The sequence below is a fragment of the Phycodurus eques genome, chromosome 14 (genome assembly GCF_024500275.1).
Source record: "Phycodurus eques isolate BA_2022a chromosome 14, UOR_Pequ_1.1, whole genome shotgun sequence".
In the NCBI taxonomy this organism is placed as follows: Eukaryota; Metazoa; Chordata; class Actinopteri; order Syngnathiformes; family Syngnathidae; genus Phycodurus; species Phycodurus eques.
Window position 1 is genome coordinate 14,803,626 of NC_084538.1, and position 22,546 is coordinate 14,826,171.

The 22,546-nt window shown below is 42.3% G+C and overlaps 1 protein-coding gene across 2 annotated transcripts in view; it reads left to right on the top strand.

Annotated features, from left to right (window-relative positions):
- The first annotated feature begins 2,117 nt into the window (after nt 1-2,117).
- The window catches only part of arid1b (AT-rich interactive domain 1B), a 200,337-nt gene continuing 179,908 nt past the window's right edge, over nt 2,118-22,546 (top strand). For both annotated transcript variants that reach the window (XM_061696435.1, XM_061696436.1), the window contains exon 1: nt 2,118-3,537. In XM_061696435.1, the coding sequence (XP_061552419.1) occupies nt 2,410-3,537 (1,128 nt within the window). In that variant the 5' untranslated portion in view covers nt 2,118-2,409. The remainder of the gene's footprint in view (nt 3,538-22,546) is intronic.

Sequence of the window (22,546 nt, forward strand, 5' to 3'; positions counted from 1 at the left end):
TTTCCACATCATTCATGTGCAATGGGGAGGACATAATTTCTTTCTTTTTTTTTTTTTTTTTTTTTTCAAGTTACAGGGGTTCACTGTTTATTTGCACTTGTAGTTAAGTCAGACTCAAAGTTGATATGTTCAATATTATAAGTTGAAACGGGCAGCAGTGAGTAGTTGTTCACTCGTCTGGCTGACTGTCACGAGGTTTGAATCTTGGCCTTGAAGTCCGATGTTGAGTTTGCATGTTCCCCCCCATGCTGGTGTGGACTTTCCCTGTGTCCTCCAGCTTTTTCCCAGGTTCCAAAAACAAGCACGAGATCCATCAATTCAATGACCTTTTAGTAGCCGAGACCGCTCCACTTCCTTAAATGTGCCGTCGCACATAGTTTTACAGATGTTAACTTCTATTCATGTTTGTATCAAAGTCAAGAATGTTCCAACACACAGACAGTTCACAAAGGTTTGATTGTGGCAATAACTTGACTGTGGGAAAAAAGAAGCGCTTGTAAGTATGGACAAATCAGACGTTGACCAGTAGCGCAAACTGATTTTCACTTTATAATGAAGCTCTGATTTGTACTGACAACATATCTCCAGCAGGGGTCTTCCCTTTGTCATGGACATACAATAGCTTCACACTGCACAACATACAGTCCATTACATTGTTTTGTGACCTAAATCAACAAGTGGCTAAAATATCATCCTCACCATCACTATAAGCAGCATAACTTTCACCACTGGTATCATCATCATTATCATGATGCTTATCATCATCATATTTGTCCTTAGCACCACGAGCAGCAGCAGGAGCAGTTATCATCATTACCATGCCCATCTTCAGCACCACTCATCCCCAAATCCAACCCCCCCGCCTTCCTCCGCCCCTCTTTTATCCACAGCTCCCTCTGTTGATCAAATGCATCTGATCTCATCAAAGCAGAGCCTCTGCGTATTCAAGTCCCAGCAGACACACATCGTCTTTGCTAAGCACTATTTTACATTCATGTTTGAATGCCACTGATGGGTTAACGCGTATCTTGTAGACTTTGGTTTTTGTGTGGCCCTAGCCTGCAGCCTGGGGTTGATTTATTTTATTTCATGCTCACATCTCTCTTTATTTTATTTTTTAAGTCATCATCAGGTCACACAAGTTCCTCTTGCAGACAAATTAATTGAACTGAGGGGAAAATTAAAAAAAAAAGTCATTATTCAAACTGCTTTAATAGTCTACTTTTTACAATGGATTTCTATAGCTGACTCTAGTGCTAGTTTTTACACACTTCTATGATTGCACTACTGTTACAAGGTGCCTTTGGTTGTTTGAAAGAGGCCTATTGCAACATAGTGTTGCATCTGCCATAAACTGTCACGTTGTTATTCCGAAGGCAACACTGGATAACACACTTTGAGTTTGCGTGTCCGACTCCTGTCAGCGCTGCAGAGAACTGGTTTGAGTCAAGGGGACATAGACGGCGGGTGGAGGGAAAATCAGAGCTGGAGACCTCCCGATAACTCTCATCGGCTAGTAGGTAGCGTGTGAGGCAGTTCTTAGTGCAGTTATGAAATTAGTTGTGGTGATAAGTAGGGGTGCTCTGAGGTGCTATGTGGGGAAGGTCCAGTCTCAGGCCCCCAGAAGAAATATATATTTTTTATGAGTGGCATTAATGTGGAGGGATCCAAAGTGATTTTTTGGGTTTTGTTTGTTTGTTTTCTGCAGGGCCACAAAACCTTGGCAGAACACTCAGTTGTGGGACCACAGTTTGCTTCCTTTTAACATGATTTGGTCGTATTATAACTGAATGCACCTACAGATTCAGTTCAACTGGCTGAATAAATGTTTTGTTGGTGAAAGTGTGCAATTGTACACGCATCTCACCTCTGCTCATATGCCGGTTTCTCGTTCAGCCCATGCAAAAGGAACATATCAAGAACGCATAGATACGCGCAACAGTAGCGTGGATCTGGACTCCACTCCGGATTTTCCATGTGCGTCGGCGCTGGAGCCCTGGAGGAGGATAAACTGGTCGAGCCCGTTCTCTCGCTCTCTCTCTCTCTCTCTCTCTCTCATCCTCCCCATGCAGGGCCACAAGGGCTCCGAGAAAAGCGGCTACATATCACCAAGACCCGGGATGGAGGAGACGAGCGCGGAGGGGGGAAGAAAAAGTTCAGACCTGGCAAGACCAACTCTCAACATGACGCTTCACTGACGCGCAGTTTTTACCACCACCACGACGACTAGAGCACCGGCGCTAGATTCAAGTTTGTGAAAATATCTTTGACCTCGTTGCGTGCTTTTATTTTTTTATTTTGTATTGTTTATTTTTTTTTTATTTGCTGTGTGTGCGCGCGCGCAAGGCTGGCCGAGGGTCGCGGTCGCCGCGCGCTGAGATGTTGGAGTGAGTGAGTGAGCGAGCGAGCATGGCTGCGCAAGTGGCATCGGCTCCCTCCAGAAATAACAACAAAAACAAGAAATTATCCAGCGCCTTGGGCACGGAGCTCAATTCGGGGAAATCCGGCGGAGGAGGAGGAAGTGTACAGCAGATGCTGGGCGCCGGAGATGGGACTCTGAATAATCATCACCGCCGAACGGAGCCCGGCATGGTGCGTTCAACTTCCGCGGGTCACGGCAAGGATGGGAATAACCTCACATCGTCTAATTCAAACACTTCCTCAATGGAAACGGGACAGATCGCCAACCATAAGCTGAAATGTGTCGGGAGCGGAGACCCCCCGCAGTCCCAGACACCGCAGCCGCAATTCGGCCAGTTTGCGCCACATCCGCAGCGTCAGATGCACAGCCACAACAACGGACAGGGACCCCGAGGGGCTGTGGACCACCACGGCGGTAAAGAGAACCTTGTGGGGAGTCAAGTGGAGTCGCAACAGCAGGTGCAGGGTAAAGGTGAGGGACATCTTACATCCACAGAGGGGATGATGTCTTCAAGGTACGATCACGGCAACTTGGGGCCAACCAGCAACAACTCAGAGTTCAACAACAACTATTACTCAAGGTCTTTTGAGCAACATGGCGGACAGCAGCAGCAGCAAGGGATGGCGATATCATCTGCACATAACAGCATGGACAACTCCCACGAAGCAGGCTACCAGAACAGCCAGTACAACCAGTACCCTCCCTATAATCGGGCACGGTACGGCGCTGGGACCTACGGCATGATGGGCCCCTCTGGGTGCAGGCAACCTGAAAACATGATCATGAGCAGCAACTCCTCGACAAGCCACAGCAAGTCCACTTTGGGAGCCTCTTCCAGTGGCTTCCAAAGGTTCCCGGGACCAACGCAGCAGCAGCATCCCTCAGGGGCCACCCCGACCCTCAACCAGCTGCTCACGTCACCGAGCCCCATGATGCGGGGCTACGGTGGGGCCTACCAAGACTACAGTGCGTCGTCGGCGCAGCAGGGTCTGCATGGGAAAGATGCGGGCCCTCAGTATGGAGCCACCACGGCCCACGGCTGGGGAGGGCAGCCCAGGAACCATCCGCATTCAATTAGTCCAGGCAATGGAGGGCAAGGCCTTGGGAGAAGTCAGGTAAGGTCTTCACTTCATGCGTGCACTTACATGTGTTTGGTGGGAATTTAGGCATAGTTCAGATGGGTGTTTTTGCATGTCTTCCTATTTGTGCAAATGTATTAATCATTAGCTTGCCAAAGAAAGCATCGACAATTTTAAATGCACTAAATCCAAATCTGTTGGTGTTTATGTGATATGTATGTGTGTAACCAAACCTTATTACAATGGTGAGACGCACTGTACTAGAGATGCAGTTCACTACTGTGTCTGCTATAATAACCCCATATACAGTAATTATTTTCCCATGTCTTAAGGATACAACCAGAAAACATGGAAGACAAGAAAATGAAAACAGGCTTAAGTACAAATTTAGTATGAGCCCCCTTTACTACACATGTACTTAGCATGCAGTGAAATACACCATTACTATCCCTAATTCTACACGAGCGTTAAACACAATACAGACAATACAATCCAAAATTGTACAACCATGTTAAGGTGCCTCCGAAATGGAACACTATTAAATTACCAATGCTGAACTCTTTACTCTTATACACAATGTAAAAATGACTGAAAAAGAAGAAGGTAAACAACAACCAAGTGCTGTGCATGGCCTTTTGTACAGTGCTGTATCATACTGTATATGTCTTTTTAAATGTAAAAATCATGCAGAAGTCATCTCAAACACATGGCCAGAGAGAATATTGTGTTTGAACCACTCATCAAGCTAAGTAAAACACCACTGTAAAATATTAATTAATTCACATAATAACGTTCCTGATGAAATGCTCGAGTCGGTGTTACTCTCCTCTTGTGCAACTGAGCTGAAAATTCAAACAGACGACCCAGCGCCTGTGCCTTGAATGCTCGTTGATCATGATCGCTCATGCTAAGCTCTGTCCAAATTCTGCATCTTGGAGGCCTGAAAGATTTGTCTCGCACTTGTCACCTAGTTGGTCATCAGGGCAAACAGCACGTAGAAAAAAAGGCAAGGATGCTGTGCCTTCTGGAGCTTTGGTTGTGCTGCATTCAATACAGCAGAAATACGGCCCAAGTCAATAAGAGCATCTATCTGTTGTGTTTTCAATTTAATATGCATATCAAATTCCTTGTAAAATTGTGAGAAATGTATCAAAACGCATTGTTTTAGTGTGTTCTTCTTCACCATCTGACTAATGTTATGTTCCATAAACAATGTTATTCACGTCGCTGCAAGCTAACATCTATTCTTGGCTACAGCTGGCTGTTGACTGCCTTGCTTTAGGGCACATCAGCGCTAACAGAAGTGGGAGGTGACCAAGTGTTTCTAAACGAGTATTCCCCCTTCCCCCTTTTCCTGGCCATGGCTGTCAACATAGCCAACATAGGCTGCTCTCATCCATGAAAGCCTCACTCTTCTGGGAGCATTGTGCTGAAACACTGCTTGTGCAAGGATTGTGGAGACATATATGCACAACCAGGGAAAGTAGGAACTCCACTGCAAAACATTTTTGTTCCCGTGAGATGTTTTTTTCCCTCTGCAATTGTTTTAGATGTGCTAAATTATGCGCACTACTTGATGGAACATCTGGACAACTGGAGGGCAAGGGGGTTAAATGCAGCGTCAATTAGGGGGGGTTGGGGGGGGGGGAAATCATGCAGTTTTTATAGAAGACCATTTGTGCTGGATGTTGATGACAAATCATTTGTTCGAGAGAGTTTGCAGTGACACTGATTAAACTGTGACACACACACATAGAATATATATATATATATATATATATATATATATATATATATATAATGTATGTATGTCTGTCTGTAGAACATTTGAGCAGCATATTTATGCCACAAAAGCTGTATGTTTAATTCATATTTGGAGCGGCAACACTGTTCTACTGTGCTCTGCCAGGCAGTGTGAGAACAGCGAGCGGCGTTGTGCATAATAGCGCATCCAAATTGGCCCAGTGATTCGACTGTGCTTCACTTCAGAGTGGGTTTGGTTGGAGTACGCCTCTGTCACCTGTTGGCACATTTTCCCCACTTTCAAATTTAATTTCCCTCCTCACTGCCTCACTTCAGGAGGGAGCAGTGAGCGAATCCACTGCACCTCATTTACACTTCCTCTCACCTCAATACACAGACACACATTTTTCTCACTTGTCTGGACAATCACAGAAATGAAGACAGGCTTTGGCTTTAACACTGTGTGTGCTGTGTGTGTATGTATGTAGTCGTAGTAGATCAATCTTCAATTTGAAGGCAATTTTACTATCATTAAGTTACAATCGGTCCACTGATGGTGGAGTAGTTGTTCTCAAACTTTCTACATCAAGTACCACAGTAAAAAAAAAAAATACTTGGCTTGCCACGTACCAACATGACCAACATTTAATACAGTAGCATAGTAAGCCAAAGTGTTCATCAAAAACTAGGCACGTTTTATTCTTAAAAAGTATATTTCATATTATTGCATTGTATTATTTCAGCAAAATAAATGTACTTTATGATTCAACAACAACAACAAAAATTTTCAGTGCAGTAAATTGAAGCTGTACCTTTTCTGATCATTTTCCTTCTTGTCATTAACTAATTTGCTTTTAGCTATTATGCTACTTTGTTAATATTGTGTATTCTGCAACAGCTTACAGCCATGATGGATATATGTTTCCAATAACTTCCTGTTCTGATTCAGTGATCATATTTTTTTTCTCCTTGACATAACTAGTAATAAAAAAGCCAATTTAAATAGCGATGCTCACTGAGCTGAAGTTGCGCAACATTTGCTGAAGTCTTGTGTGATTTGCGGACAGACAGTGGACAGTTTAACTTGTGGCATGTTGTGTTTATTTTTAAAATATTTCGTATCCCCCAAATCACAATATAATCAGTTAAATTCCAAATTAGGTGACCTCAGGCGTGTTCGAGAGGTTCTGCTGTATCATGTTTTTTTTTCCCTCCTCAAGTCATACTCTGTGTTGCCTGAATAACAAATCCAGGTGTTTTCTTTATGCCATATGTACCTTTGGTAGCAGTGCAAGAGCAGCTGTGCAATCCTAATGACTTATTCAAGTTTAAGTCATAAATGACAGTGTTTTCTGTGTCATCCTACATGTGTAACATGGATGTGTCTGTTATCCACTCACCTGAACAGACACACAACACACATAGCACAATAACAGTAATTAGTGGATAATAATGAGTACATGGGAAACAGTGGTGTTGCTCAGATCATTATAGCAGCAACCCATTTAAAATGTGACCTGGTAAAATAAAAATGAAAGCACATTTACTGTTTCCACTAATTTCCATTGTTGTGCTCAATGTTTGCCTTTGTTATTTTGTTATTCTCAGTGCATATCAAAGGCGAACACGTTCACATCCTCGGTCGTACAGCACTTACCTTGAAATGATCCCTACTTGCGTTCCTTTCCACCGCATACTGTTTACATTTCTCACTTATGAATTATTAGTGTGATATGAACAAAGACTTTATAATGGGAGCAATGCATCAACGTCACATTGTATAATGTGCCTATCGCAGGGAGCCTTGTGCATAGTGATGGGCCTAACCGTGGCTGCTGCAAATGAATTCTTGCAGCATTTCACAGGACCTCATGTGTTTGTTTGTGTTCTGGTTTTTCTTCTCTATCCTGAGAACTGATGCACCTTTGTCAGCACTAAGCAGTCCGACCTGAATCCCGCCCCTTTCTCCTCATCCCTTTCCCCATCCATCCTGCCTTGCCCCGCTCCTGTCAATCATTTGTTTATGTTGTTTTGTGTCTTGGCTAGCAAGCACAGCACTGATTAGCAACACCAGAGTGAATTTTTAATTTGCTCTGTTCCGTCCGATAAGGGCCCTGCTCAGCGGTTTTCATCCTCCTCAGATGAAACACACAGCCTGCTTAGGTAATTGGCAAGCTGGGGTTAGTCCTTGGCTGCATACTCTCGCCACTGAATACCAATTAATCTTTTCGCTAAATACTAGGAGGTAAAAATAGGGTAGAGTAACACAGTTGCATCAACTGTACATTCATGTGTATATTATTAGGTGGCTAATTAAATAATGTTTTTGTTTTTTTTAATAGCTTGCTCAAGTCTTGTACAGTGATGTAATGTTATTTCGCACAAATCACACAAGTCTCATCAGGATGGAACAGAGCCATAAAAACCAAATTTGATTTGGAAAATAACATTAGTTTTGGGTCAATGTAAGTTCTCCGGTGACTTGAGTGTGTCTTGATTGTTATGTCAAATTTATTTTTTCACAGAGTGAGATTTGTGCAGAAATAGGCTTAATACCACCAGACAACTTAGCATCCATCAAAGCAGCACAACTTTTGAAATGCAATTTTGATTTCCGAAATATTGAAGTCCCTTCGATATTTACTTAGTAATTTTGTACCACATTTTACTGAATGTTTGTTGTCCTGTTTTGCACACTCACATAGACCCCCCCCCCCCACACACACACACACAAAAAAAGACATGAATAGTTTTCTTCTCCCTAGAATGAGATGATGTTTTAAATACCTCCACACTTTACAATTTGCACACCAAGACTCGGAGGAAGACGCAGCTGCTGTAGAGGAAGGCTGAAGCAAGGCCACAGATGTAAGAATGTAGGCGATATTTTGAAGTGAGTCACACGGAAGGCTGCTGACTTCTGAGAAATGTTCCGGGCTCAGTTTAGACCGAGAGAGGCAATCAGTAACAGAACTCTGGCAAATGTCAACTTAGTTAAAATCTTCTCTCCCACTGGAGCTCACTGGGCTTCAGCCTGTGAAGTGTTTCTCTCCTTCACACAACAGTAATTTAAATGGCTTATATCCATTTAGTAGCGTGCAGGGTGCACGTGTGTCTGAGCTATAGTGGCGCCCCCAACACCCTCCCACCCTGCCTGCCGTAGCGACCACCCTGACCTTCACATATGCTAATTAGCCATGCGGACTGGGCTGAAGGAAAGGAAGGACCCTCCTCTCCCCCTCCATCCCTGAGGACGAGTGATATTTCTTTCTTTCTTGTCCTCCAGCGTGGGCTTATTTGTGTATTTGCAAAAGAAGGCTTTTAGAAACAGATGGTCCTCTTTACGGATAGCTTTCAATTGTGCAGACATATTTTTTCACGCCCCTTTTTGTTCTGTCAGTGTTTCCCGTTTCTTTTCATGTGTCCCGGGCTCTCAGTTGCAAGCTCGTTCTCCCAAGGGACCCGCAGTCAGTTCAGAGGTATTTAGACAGCCTGCATCTCCCACTGAATATTTATACACCTTACTCAACACATCTGTGGACTATTGTGCTGCCACCTCTGCTTTAACAGCACCTCCCTTTACATCCTCTTTAACCACCAATGATGATATAAGAACCTTTCTTGGAATTGCAAGAATTTATCACATTCATCATTTTAATTTTCAGTTTTATGATTCAGTGATGAATTATTACTGGAGATGGTTTTACACACACACACACACACACACACACACACATATATATATATATATATATATATATATATAGCCTATTGCATAATCTGGTCACATTAGTCATTGCCTTTTTAATGCACTGTCACAGAAAAACCAGTTTGTATACCCTTCAAAATTCAGTATGTGTATGGGAAACAGTGGCTTCCATGTACGAAGTGTCATATGATGTTTTTTCTCACAGCCTCTTCAAAGAAGGCGAAACACTACACAGGGCACTGTAGACACACGTACTGCTGTTTGGTTGGAGGTGATACTAATCAGTGCTGGAATGATGGAATTACATGCTCAATAAAGAGAAGACGAGAGAAATATATAGTCACAAACTGTAATAACAAGTACTTTCTATTATGTGTAAGGCACAGCGAGACAAACAGAAAAAAAAAGGATGGGACTGATGATAAACTGTGTTTCTTTTAATGAGTTTTGTCTGCTTCTTTGGGTTGTTTCTCTTCCTCCATGTCTCACCTTTTTATTTGTTTCTGTCACTGTTTGTTTTCTTTGAAGTGAATATAGAGTCAAATATACTCAGCTCTTCTGCAGTGACTGGTTCAATGCCAGTTTTCAGAAGATTACTTTGGAAATGTAGGTGGTTACAATTAAAATGTACCCTGTTGCAAATTTAATAGTGTAAGTATTTCAATTACTTTATAAAAGTAAAATAACTAATTAAATATAAAAATATTTATTACCTTTCTTAATTTTGAATCAACGCGTCAACAGGATGCTTGTTCAACCCCAATTCCAATGAAGTTGGGATGTTGTGTTAAATAAAAACAGAATACAGTGATTTGCAAATCATGTTCAAACTATATTTCATTGAATACACTACAAAGACAAGATATTTCATGTTCGAACTGTTCAACTTAATTGTTTTTAGAAAATAATCATTAACTTTGAATTTTATGGCTGCAACATGTTCCAAAAAAGCTGGGACAGGGTCATGTTTACCACTGTGTTACATCACCTTTTCTTTTAACAACATTCAATAAATGTTTGGGAACTGAGGACACTAATTGTTGAAGCTTTGTAGGTGGAATTCTTTCCCATTCTTGCTTGATGTGCAGCTTCAGCTGTTCAACAGTCCGGGGTCTCCGTTGTCGTATTTTACGCATCATAATGCACCACACATTTTCAGTGGGCGGACCGGTCTGGACTGCAGGCAGGCCAGTCTAGTACCCACACTCTTTTACTATGAAGCCACGCTGTTGTAACACAGAATGTGGTTTGGAATTGTCTTGCTGAAATAAGCAGGGGCGTCCATGAAATAGATGTTGCTTGGATGGCAGCATATGTTTCTCCAAAACCTGTATGTACCTTTCGGCATTAATGGTGCCTTCACAGATGTGTAAGTTACCCATGCCATTGGCACTAACACAGCCCCATACCATGACAGATGCTGGCTTTTGAACTTTGCATCCATAAGAGTGCGGTAGTAGTGGTGGTTCTTTTCCTCTTTGGCCCGGAGGACACGACGTCCACAATTTCCTTCTTAGATGAGCTTGGGCCCAGAGAAGCCGGCGGCGTTTCTGGGTGTTGTTGATAAATGGCTTTTGCTTTGCATAGTAGAGTTTCAAGTTGCACTTACGGATGTAGCGCCGAACTGTATTTACTGACATTGGTTTTCTGAAGTGTTGATGTTGGTTTTTGATGCAGTGCCGCCTGAGGGATCGAAGGTCTTGGACATTCAATGTTGGTTTTTGGCCTTGCCGCTTACATGCAGTGTTTTCTCCAGATTTTCTGAACCTTTTGATGATATTATGGACCGTAGATGATGAAATCCCAAAATTCCTTGCAATTGTACGTTGAGGAACATTGTCCTTAAACTGTTCGACTATTTTCTCACGCACTTGTTCACAAAGAGGTGAACCTCGCCCCATCTTTGCTTGTGAATGACTGAGCAATTCAGGGAAGCTCCTTTTATACCCCATCATCGCACCCACCTGTTCCCAATTAGCCTGTTCACCTGTGAAATGTCCCAAACAGGTGTTTGATGAGCATTCCTCAACTTTCTCAGTCTTTTTTGGAACGTGTTGCAGCCATAAAATTCTAAGTTAATGATTATTTGCGAAAAAACAATACATTTTATCAGTTTGAACATTAAATATCTTGTCTTTGTAGTGTATTAAATTAAATATAGGTTGAACATGATTTGCAAATTATTGTATTCTGTTTTTATTGATGTTTAACATACTACCATATAATTGTTTGAGAGGCTTGAAATGTTTATAGAGGGGCTTCAGCCTCCCTAAAAAAAGGCATAGCACGCCACTGTGTTGATCTAAAGACCAATGTGCATAATTTAGACTATCGTTTCATATGAGGAGTTTGTCTGCTTTCGTTGCTTTTATTTTATTGTGTACATTTTAACATGAAAGTTATATATATATATATATATATATATATATATATATATATATATATATATATATATAGTCTGATTGCTTGATTGATGATAAACCTGATAAGTGAATTTTCCATTAAAAAAAGTGCAAAATTATAAAGATGAAAGAAAATATTCAAAGGTCGATGTTCTTATATCTCTATATATTAGTTAAATATAACTCGAATAAATAGATTTCACCACAAGGTGGCGATAGAGGTCATATTTGGAAAAATATGTCATGTTTGAGAGTATGACAAAATGGCACATGACCAGAGTGAGCCAATTACAAGCGTCGCCTTTAGAAGAAGGAAGTGGTATGAAATAAAGTCTGAGCTTTTGTGGCTACTTTTCAAATGTAACAGAAATTATAATCACGGAAATTTCCAAAAGCAACTGTAATTTGACAACACATTTTCTCCCGGTAATGTAAAGGTTTACAATTATATACATTAAATTTTGTAATCAAACTATGTGATCTCGTTACATGTGATGATTTACTCCCCAACTATGCATCGTCCTGTTCACTTTTACACTTGAGTGTATGTGTTTGTAAGAGAACGATGCTTGCGCATGGTCATACTACACACAGGTTGCGACAGGATGCTAGTGGTTAATTTTAGGAGGGATCGATGCCTCTCTATACACTTACACACAGTCAACATAAATCATTGTAAATTTGATAGCAGTTGCTGGACACTGCAGATGGGAGGACAAGGTTATTTTGCTGATCATGTTTTGGGAGTGATGTCAAAAAAATGGCAGCTTCCCTTGCATTAGGCAGCGCCACGATATGGCCAGACTTGTGTTCTACATTCCAGACACTCCTTTGATATCGACAACCCAACTGAACTTTATTCTGAAGTGTAAATGTCTTATTACTCCATGATGTTAATTCATCTGAAGAATGTCGATGCTGTTTTGGATGAGCATATGCCGTACACACTCCACTGTGCATCTCTCTGTGTAACAGTGCTAGCGTGAGTCTCTTAGTGCACGTGTGTGTGTGTGTGTGTGGGTGGGTGGGTGTCTTCTCAATGAACATCCATGGTTCATGTTGGCTAAACATGCAAAGGTTACTGTAATGTCAGACGCATGCCAGAGGGAAGGAAGTGTGGAATACCACATTACCATAATCCATAGACAACTGTCCCATTTACAAAGCCTGCTGTGCAGTGCTGACCAGTACTGCACTGCAGGAGAACATTGTTTGTGTTTGCTCTCTGCATGAGACTGCAGTGAGGAACTTCATATTTCACTTGAATGTATTTTTACTTTAGAGATGCCTTGACTTAGGGAGGATTTATGTTGCTTTTGTGTTGAATTTGTGTTTTTGATGGCCATGGCTATATATTATTGCATTTTTGTACTATTTTTTTGGTACTATTTTTGTAATATTCATACATTCACTGAGAGGGAAATTATTGCAATGTTAAAAAGTGGAAACAAGACCTGGATCTGTACAAAAATGTAATAAGATCTTCATTGGTCCATGCCTAACCCACTGTAAAGTTTAGTGTAGCACAATGCTGCAAACTAACAGAGAAATGGTAATGAAAGCCTATCATTTATTGTGTTGTGAAAAAAAGACATTTCTTAGTATAATTTGCCTTTCGGGAATTCTTAGCTGACTGACTTTAATGGTCGAGTATTTGCAGCATTTAGTGTTAATTACAGTATGTGTTTTATGATACTTGAGGTGGACAATGCTGATGTTGCTCTCTTATCCGCTCTGCAGAAATGGTTCTTGCTAGGAGTATTTATTTTTTAAACAGTGGTATGCAAGAGCTGCAAAAGAAGCTCTCTTATGGGGAATCGATTTTACAGTAGCAGCTTTGTTCTCCTTTGTGAAACGGTCTCGTTTTAAGGGAATGACAGTTTGTACTTGCCTAACATGTTTTGTAATTAAGCTTCTCTGGAAATTCCCCCTGCATGTGGTGGTTTCCATTGGACATTGCAGACTGCCGCAGTTCCTAGTCATTGCCCATCTTCTCATTCTCTGGGTTTATTCGAAAAAGCGGAGTAATGCGGAGACTACTGGATATTCCCTTTTTCTACCGTTCCGTTCTTTGTGTTGTTTCCAAGTCGCTGTGTTTTTTTGTCTCTCCTGTGCGAGTTGCAGTTGACCTTGGACGGTGACTGCAGTGTCTACTCATTAAGTAGTAAAGATGAATGATTCTATTATGGCAAGAGGGGGGGAAAGAGAGGAGATGATTAGTGGTAATTAAGAGTGGAGAGGGTGAGGCGCACTGGAGGGCACCCTGACCCCAACTCTGGAGCGGGCAGAGGGTAGCACAGGGCGTGTGTGCAGAAGCGTATGGCGTTTGTAATGATTTCGGGAGAACTGTTTTTATAATGCTAGTTTTATAATCAAGTATAGATAGTTGAGAGCAAGGTGACACTTTGTTTCTACAAAACGTATGATATATTTATCGAGGTGTATTTAAATGTTGAAACATACTGAAATTGCCAAAATTCACTTTGTTCTGCATACATCAGTCTGATTTAACTAATTTAGCCTCACTGTGTAATTCTATCCTCAACTCAAACCATTCTGACCATTATCTACGTTGCTGGCAACTGGTCTACTAGAACAGTAAGGGTAGTAGTTTCCTTTTTGACATTTTAGTCAGTCTTTATGGTTTGAAGGACACTAAGATTTTGTCACATTTTGACAGTGTAAAAAAAAAAAAAAAGAAAAACACATCAAAACAACTGTTGTAAGCACCCAAAATAATATACATCTATCGTTTAACAGCTGTGATTGTATGTTATAAATTTGTATGTTCAAATGTTGCTGATGCTGACTTACACAAATGTCTGTGTCTGAATCAAGACTTCCTGTGACAAACGAATACTTAGGTGCCACAAATACCTTGTTTGGTTGCAATCATGGGTAGCAAGGTGACAAAACCGGTTTACGCAATGTTTTCATTGAAATAAGCACAAGTCATGGTTTAATGCCTATTTCAGCCACAGGATTTTGACCTGCTTGCATCACTCAGGCTGTTCATTAAACATATCAACATCAACAACACTTGAATCTTAAATTTATATCAATATATTATGATATAAATAATACTTAAATCCCACATTTGTGGCATTTGGCATTATTAAAACAAATTACAGGTGTTTGACTTGTTTTGACTGTCTTTGCTTATCATCAAGACAGTTCAGGTAGGGAATGGCTATTCCGTACTCGTTAAAAACATGGTATTATAAAACATACAGAATCGTCATGAAGTGGATTGAAGAGATTGTCATTTGACAGAAACATGTATTTCATGGGCTCAATATTCTTAGTCTGGTAACGTGCGCATCTAGATATTCGTGCTAGCGCAAGGCTCGCTGCGTGTTTGCTTATTGGCAGACCGGTCTGTGCTAAGCTGGACGGTGTCAGCGCAGCGAGGGTGTGCCCTCGGAGAAGCGCGTGGCGACGTGAGCTCTTGATGCACAGAAAGTCTGTCTAAACTTCGGCCTGCTCATAACACATCTAAGTTGTGGCGCGGAGATCGAACAAGATTTTGGCGAATCTGATCGGTGTACATGCAGGCAGACAGACACGCAAGGTCCTCGGACGGGTGTAGTGGATGACATATTTATTTCAACAATGGGCATCCAGACCTCTTGATAATTATAAAAATCAATTAATTGAGAGCAATATTATTATTATTATCATCATTATTAGATCTTTTTAAAATCCACATACTGTCTGACACACCGCTATGTAGGTCCCATGTCGACATACTTTAATAGGTCGGTTCGATGTGCGGATGTGCATTGTCAATATTTTAATTGAACTTAAGACATAAAAGAATAATAATAAAAAAAAAAAAAACATGCAAAAGTGTAAATACGTGCTATTACCGGAGAGATTTTCCCCAGGAAAAGTATTTTTGTATGACTGGTTGTCTGCTGCATGGATGATAAAAGTGTAACTCAGTAACTCTTGATGAAGAGCAGCATCCATGAGTGAAAATGCATTGCAATTCTTTGACTGTCTTTTTGGGGACTTGTCATTATTTTTCAGACTCATGACTGCCCCGAGTAACTAATAGCAATTCCCTAGCTACCTGGTCGTCATGGTAACAAAAAGCCACATTTGTGTTGGCACACAGGATAGGGCGGCGGGTCGAGCAGTGTCTCATTTGCGTTTGACAGGACTGCAACAAATAGGTCCGTTTTCCCCTAATTACAGCACACTACTGTTTGTCACACCATGATAAATACTTTTGAGGAAAGGCTCAAATTTAACGAGTGTTTAACGAGTCTATCTTTACATGGATGTTGCTAGACAAACCCTGAGAAATTCGTCTGTGCTGACAAATCATGAGGGCATCCAGTTTGAGTGCGTAGAGGTGAAATGTCAACAGCCAGCAACATCTCTCTTTGACTCTTGACCCTCAATGTGATGTCACTCCCCCTTCTGGAGCTCTTTGACGTGGCTGGGTAGCTTTTAAGGCAAAGGTCTGGAAATAGAATAACCTCAAATGCCAAGTCAATACAACATCAACTCTGATGAAAATGTTGTGATTGTATTCGTTCTTAATTGGGGATTTTCTTTTTGCTGATTTGCGCTATTTTAGCATCTAAGCATCAAACAGAAATTCAAGGTTATTCACAGTGAAACTCTTTGCTCCTGGTGCTTGTCCTTCTTCTTCTCAGGAGTCGAGTTTGATTCGTTCACTCTGCCTACCTTGCTCTTTTTTTTTTCTTCTCTCCATCAGATCTTGAGTTAAATTGTCAGCCATGTAATCCTTCGGGTACCACTAGCGGGGATCCCTTACACGTGAGCCACATATTCTTAGAGAAGAGTGTGTGTGCGTGTGTGTGTGTGTGTAATGGCGATGTCAGCAACACTAGGCATCACCTGGTCTTGTGGCCAACATGGAAATCCATGAAAAAAAAAAAAAATCAATAAAATGAGGTTCAATAGACTAAGCGATAAGACTGTCTTGTCACTTTCAGAACTGGCAGTTTACGAGTGAGGGCGCTCGTGAAAGCTGAAGATGTTTTGAAGATATTTTGCAAAGTGCCATGCCTGGTAAATAGGTGGTTTGAGGAATTTGCAATGTATAAAAGTCGTTTGTGCGTGCTAGGGTCTCTCTCTCTCTCTCTCTCTCTCATTTCCATCTCGCTCTCTCTCTCTCTCATTTCCATCTCTCTCTCTCTCTCTCTCTCATTTCCATCTCTCTCTCACTCACCCGCAAACGCACATGCACTCACAGTGACGGCGCTCGGTGTATTCACCTGTTCATTCTGTTTATTACTTCCTAAGCATCCCACAACTCGTGTACAGGATTGTCTTTATGGTAGTTGTGGTAATGTTGGCGGTAAAAGAGGGGTGGGTGTGTCAGGTTTGAGGGGGGTTCCACCGCAGGGGCCGGAGCATAGATCAAAGACTATTACCCATAATGACCTCTTATTCCACACCGCACTTATCTATTTCCTTTTCCTCTTCTGACATTTATTTTATGACTGCTTACATATCAAATATTTAAATAAACAGAATCTGGTGCCCAAGGGTGATGGGGGAGAGTGAGGGAGGAAGGGGATGGATGATGACATTCATTTCCGAAATGAGCAAAGAAATAAAGAAGAAGCAGGGTTGAGGCGGCGGCGAGAAGGGAGGATAAAAAAATGCTTCGCTCGGCTCCAATCAAAGCTGGCGGAGGAGAGGAGGGCAACATGTTTTTTTGCTTACGCCTGGCAGCGGCGGTGACAGACGGTTGTGTATGCACATTTGTGCATGATTGCGAGTGTTGATGCGTGTTTGCACACTGTCGCAGGGCTCATCCGTCAGCGTTTCCCGGGGACTCGCGAGGACGTGGGAGAAGGCCCTGGTGGCTCATAAAAAGCAGCCCGGCGCACTGAAGCAATATCAATTGCGCAGCAACCGCAAAGGAGATCAGAGCGCGATGCAAAATAACACAGCCAAAGAAAACATCAAGAAAGCAAATGCAACATGGCAGAGAACGTGGAAATAATAAAGGGCACAGATGGATATAAAGGTGATGTGGTGGTTTTATTTTGTCTCGAGAGTAACTATATTTAGTCATTGGGGGCCCTTGGCAAGCCTAGTTCATGGGGGCCCTCCATTTCTGTGTTTTGCAAAAATTTCAAATATTAATCATCGACTAAAAAGTGTGAATTTGAGAAAATTCTGCCATTTCCTGAGCTAAAGACCGTAAAATCATTTGTGACGGTTATCTCACAAACGTATCACCTCAACCGTTTACCTGTAATTAACATTATTCAATATTTAGTATAGTTTACAATTTTGACCGCTTTTAATACAGTGTCTTCAGCCCCCATACTACCGATCCTCTGTTATAAAAACTCACATATTTGATACGATGATCTGTGATGTGGCAAGGAAGTCCGAAATTATTTTTTTGTGGCAAAATATTATCTCACTATGTAGAGTTGGGTGGTCCTTATTTTCGAACTTTTGATTTTTCACCAGCGAAGGCCAGGATATGGTGTGAAACCATGAGAAAAGACCACCTTTGAAGTTTCACATCGATCGGAGATATTTAAGAGGTGCCCCAAAGCCAATTTGGCGCAGTAGTCTAAAAAAAGATGAAAAGTTTACTTTTGTTAGATTTAGATGAAAAATGCACATAAAAGTTGGGTTCAAAAGACTCGTTAGGGGTGTAAAACGTGGAGAAGAAAATTCCCCCCAAAATCGGTGAAAGTTATGTACAAAAGGCACAACTGGGTCACCCACGCTGACCTGTGTGTATTAGCCCCTCACTGGGGGGGGGGTCTCGCGGGAGCCTAAACCCGACGTCGGGGAAGCGACGTCGATGATCCTCGACGACCTGGAGAAGGAACTGTCTTTGTTCCTCGTCCTTCGTGAGGAGAGCACTGTTGCTCTGAATCAGAGCCACGCCCTGTTCGGCAAAGTCGTTGACAACCTTAAGGGACTCGGCTCGGCAGCGGGCGAGCAGGAAGTCCTGGCGGGCCGGCCACTCGGCTGGGTCCATCTCAAGGAAGTCCGACGGGCCAAGGGTGGCCAGGAGAAACTTGGAGCTTGACGAAGCGAAGTCCGGCAGCGTCTTCCTAGTCAGGACAGTCAGGTCAGGCTCCATCTTCCGCGCCGGTTCGGCCAAAGATCAGCCTCTTCTCCTCCAACGTGGTCCTCAGGTCGAACAGAGCGAGCGACACCAGCTCCTCTGAGATGTACCAGAGATGCTGCCCAAATGCCTTCGATGCCTCCATTGCAATTTCCTTGTCCTTGTTGGACATGAGTGAGCGGTAGAAGGCCAGGTCCTGGGCCGGAGCACGGGCGCTTTGGGGGAGGAGGGAGCAAAAGATGACCCGGCGCCATCATCATTGCCGTCGTCTTCTTCAGCTGTTTCCGTGGCACTGCTTGAGGAAGAACTCGCCAGTTCGACTGTGCCCTCTTCCGGGGCGGCGGTGCGCTTCCTGCATCGTTTCATACGACGCCTTTCAAGCGCCGCCAAGATCGTACTATTTTTTTAGCTGCGTGGTGTTTTTCCTTCGTGGCGATCTTGGCCTTCTCCCACAACAAGAACACCTCCTCCACCACCAGGTTCGCCGCCTCCTCAACTGTCTTCTTTTATTGATTGTGGAAGTGGTCGCCATGCTTGTCACTCTAATAGTCGCCATGCTTGTCACTCTAATACTTGCCACGACACAAATAACACCTGAAAGTGAGGGAGAACAAAATTAGTGAATAATAAAATATGGTAACTGAAATACAATTGACCGCACAAAATGCCACACGTTTTTTTCTCGACGTTTTACACCCTAACGAGTCTTTTGAACCCAACTTTGAAGTGCACTTTTTCCCCAAATTTCCTAACAAATGTACGCTTGTTAATTTTTTATACTACTGCGCCAAATTGGCTTTGGGGTACGCCCGCCTCTCTTGCTAACTTTCTGTCGCCACCTTGGCTACATAAGCTGCCGGCTACTTCGTCCACTTGGGCTTGGTGTTTTAGTGGCATGCCGGATAATCTTAGAGTGTGTCGCACAACACTGTCATGCTTTTATTTTGAAGACCTGACTTCATCTGCATGATTTTATAGGATCTTTTGCGCTGATGATGCCTGCGAGTTGCTGAGTGAACCCGAATGCTCATTGATAACGACTCGTTGAAGTTTGGATGATGTTTGGAAGATGTTTGTTAGTCTATTAAATGTTCATTCATTCATTAATTTTCCTCCGCTTATCCGAAGTCGGGTGGCGGGGGCAGCAGCCTCAGCAGGGAAGCCCAGACTTCCCTCTCCCCAGCCACTTCCTTCAGCTCTTCCGAGGCGTTCCCAGGCCAGCCGAGAGACAGTCTCTCCGGCGCGTCCTGGGTCGTCCCCGGGGTCTCCTCCCAGTGGGACGTGCCCGGAACACCTCACCAGGAGTCATCCGGGAGGCATCCTAATCAGATGCCCGAGCCACCTCATCTGGCTCCTCTCAATGTGGAGGAGCAGCTGCTCTTCTCTGAGCCCCTCCCGGATGACCGAGCTTCTGACCCTTTCTCTAAGGGAGAGCCCGGACACACTACGGAGGAAACTCATTTTATCTTGTTCTTTCGGTCACGACCCACGGTATTACATGTTATCAAAGTTTTTTAGGATCATAGTTTGTGGTATATATATATATGGTCTCAACTATGAATATCGGCAGTTACAATCACCTTTAGTGGACCGTCAATTATTTGTGGAAAAGTTTGATCGGGCTCGGACCCTATCCCTCACGAATAACGAGGGGCCACTGTACTCACATCTTCGTGAGGAAAAGGCTCAATTGTGTCACTCGCTACTTCATCTCGACTGCATCCTTCTTTACTGACGCCGACCGAATGCTATTGCTGCTGACAAGTGTCTGGCTGTTGCTGTTGTCAGTCACGCACATTCGGTGTCGCATTAAAAAAGGTTGAAACCGTAGGTAGTTTTGTGATCAAAATGTGTGTTGCTCACACGTTCTCCTCTCTTCGACTCCACAGGGAAAACTCTTTTTTTTCTGAATCAAGTCTGCACATGCGCAGTAAGAAGATGGAAAAGTCCGTTCCATTAGAAGGGGGTAGGGGCCAGTCAAAACACTCATGATAGATTAAGAATTTTAGTTTTGAAACGCATGAATTCTAAAACAATAAAACAAATGTTTTAAATCGAAGAACGCCTTAGTAATCAGTTTTTATGTGATATTTGGAGGGCCTTAGGAGTCTGGGCGGCCCAGGCAATTGCACCTGAGAAAGGTAAAAAAGAATTAATGGATTGTAGGAAGGTGTCATGTCTGCGTGTGTCCGTGTGTGTGTGTGTGTGTGTGTGTTGAGCTGTATAGAGGGCAATTCTTGGGTTTAGCCAGCCAGTCTTGCACCGGCTGGCGTCAGTGGGAGGCCCATTACTGTCAGAATAATCTTAAAATAATTCATTGCGAAGTCGACGCTTTTTAAAGAGTATTGTAATTGAATCCTAAATTAGGCTTGGGAAAGGGGACGTGTCCTGCTTTGCTGCAAGTCTGTTCCCATTCTTGGCACACAGGCACACACACACACACTTTTGCACATCAGTGGGTCATGCTCACAAGCATGCAAAAACATGCGACGGAAATGCTAATGCAATGCATATTTGGAGGGGAAGGGGGCCATCTATAATTTAGCTGTGCTCTTTGAATGTGAATGATGTGTTTGCAAGGGCTGTGATTTATTTTTGTTGTGCAGAGGGATAATTCTGTCAGAGTAGGCTTTTATTCTTGTAAACAAATGTGGGGAAAGAGCAGAATAAAAGTGGAGTAATAAAGTAAACAGAATAGTATGAATGTGATTAGCTGCTGGCATGAATAATTTGCAAGGGACGGAGGAGTTGGATGAAAGAAAGATGACAGAGTGGAGACCCAAAATATTGCCTGTTGAAAGTGTGGGTTATGTGACCCTAAATACTTCAATCATTTATTGGTTTTTAGCTTTTGTGTCATTTATTTTGCCTTTTTATAAGTCATTGATTACAATGATGTTTTCATTTCTTTCCCATACTACCGCACTTAATTGACTGGTACCTGAGCCGGCACACGTAAATGTATCCCATAAGCCCCACAATCATCCAAACCTGCATCATACTGGCCTGCATGCTTGACATGAGCAGCTCAATATGCTTTCACTTACACATGCTCCTGCCCTCGTGGCTCCTGCTGCTTGACCCTACAAGAACTGTAGACTATTGAACTTTCTGGATCAAAGCTCCAAGGAAAGGTCTGCCCTCCATAAACGTCTGCTCTGCTCCATAATTCTGGCAGGAGCATGGAAAGAAAGATGGCACCGGGTGGAGTGTCAGGGATACAGTTTATCAGTGCAATAAGCAGTCAACTGATGGAAATAGTTGAAAATTCAGTTTGATAATGTGCAGGTGTAGCTCTTAGTTGAAAGTATATACACATTGAAATAGTTATGAATTAATTTATCTGAGATGAGATGTGTGTGTGTATATATATATATATATATATAATATATATATATATATATATATATATATAATAAATATATATATATAATGTGTGTGTGTGATATACAGTAATATCACAGATTTTTAACCAATCATTTTTGTGGGTTTTTACAGTATACAACAGGCAAGTCAGAATTTAGAGTTGTCTAGTACCCAGTCTAGTACCACGTCCTGCAACATGGCGAGCAGCACTGAGTCTACTGTAAGAGAATGTTGTATGTTCTGTTTGTATGTGTTGCTGCTCTGTGCGTGTTAAAGTACCATTTCTATGCCGATTTATGTGACCCGTCAATGGTGTTTAGCATTTCGTTAAATGAAATGATATGGCTTGGTTGAACATTTTGGTGTTTAACTGTACAATGCTTAAACTTCATCTGGGAGTAGCTTGAAGCAAGCACGCTTCGCCTCTTACTTGAGAACTGTGCGAGCGAGTGTTCTTTTCTTTCCCTTAAAGTGATATTGTACAATAGTCTCCCATTTATTGACAGCAAGAATATATATTTTTTAAGTTTTAAAGTATGTTTTAGTAAGCATGTTTTGATAAGTTTAAATATGTTTACCGCATGTAGGAGGGTAAAACTATATATACTGTATTAAAAAAACAACAACATTATACGGTCCCGCTAAATCGTGTATTGTCACTAGTGGGTCTGGAACATATCGTCCTGATAAACCTAGGTCCACTGTAGGCTACAGTATGTGTTTGATACATCTGCAGTGGAAACA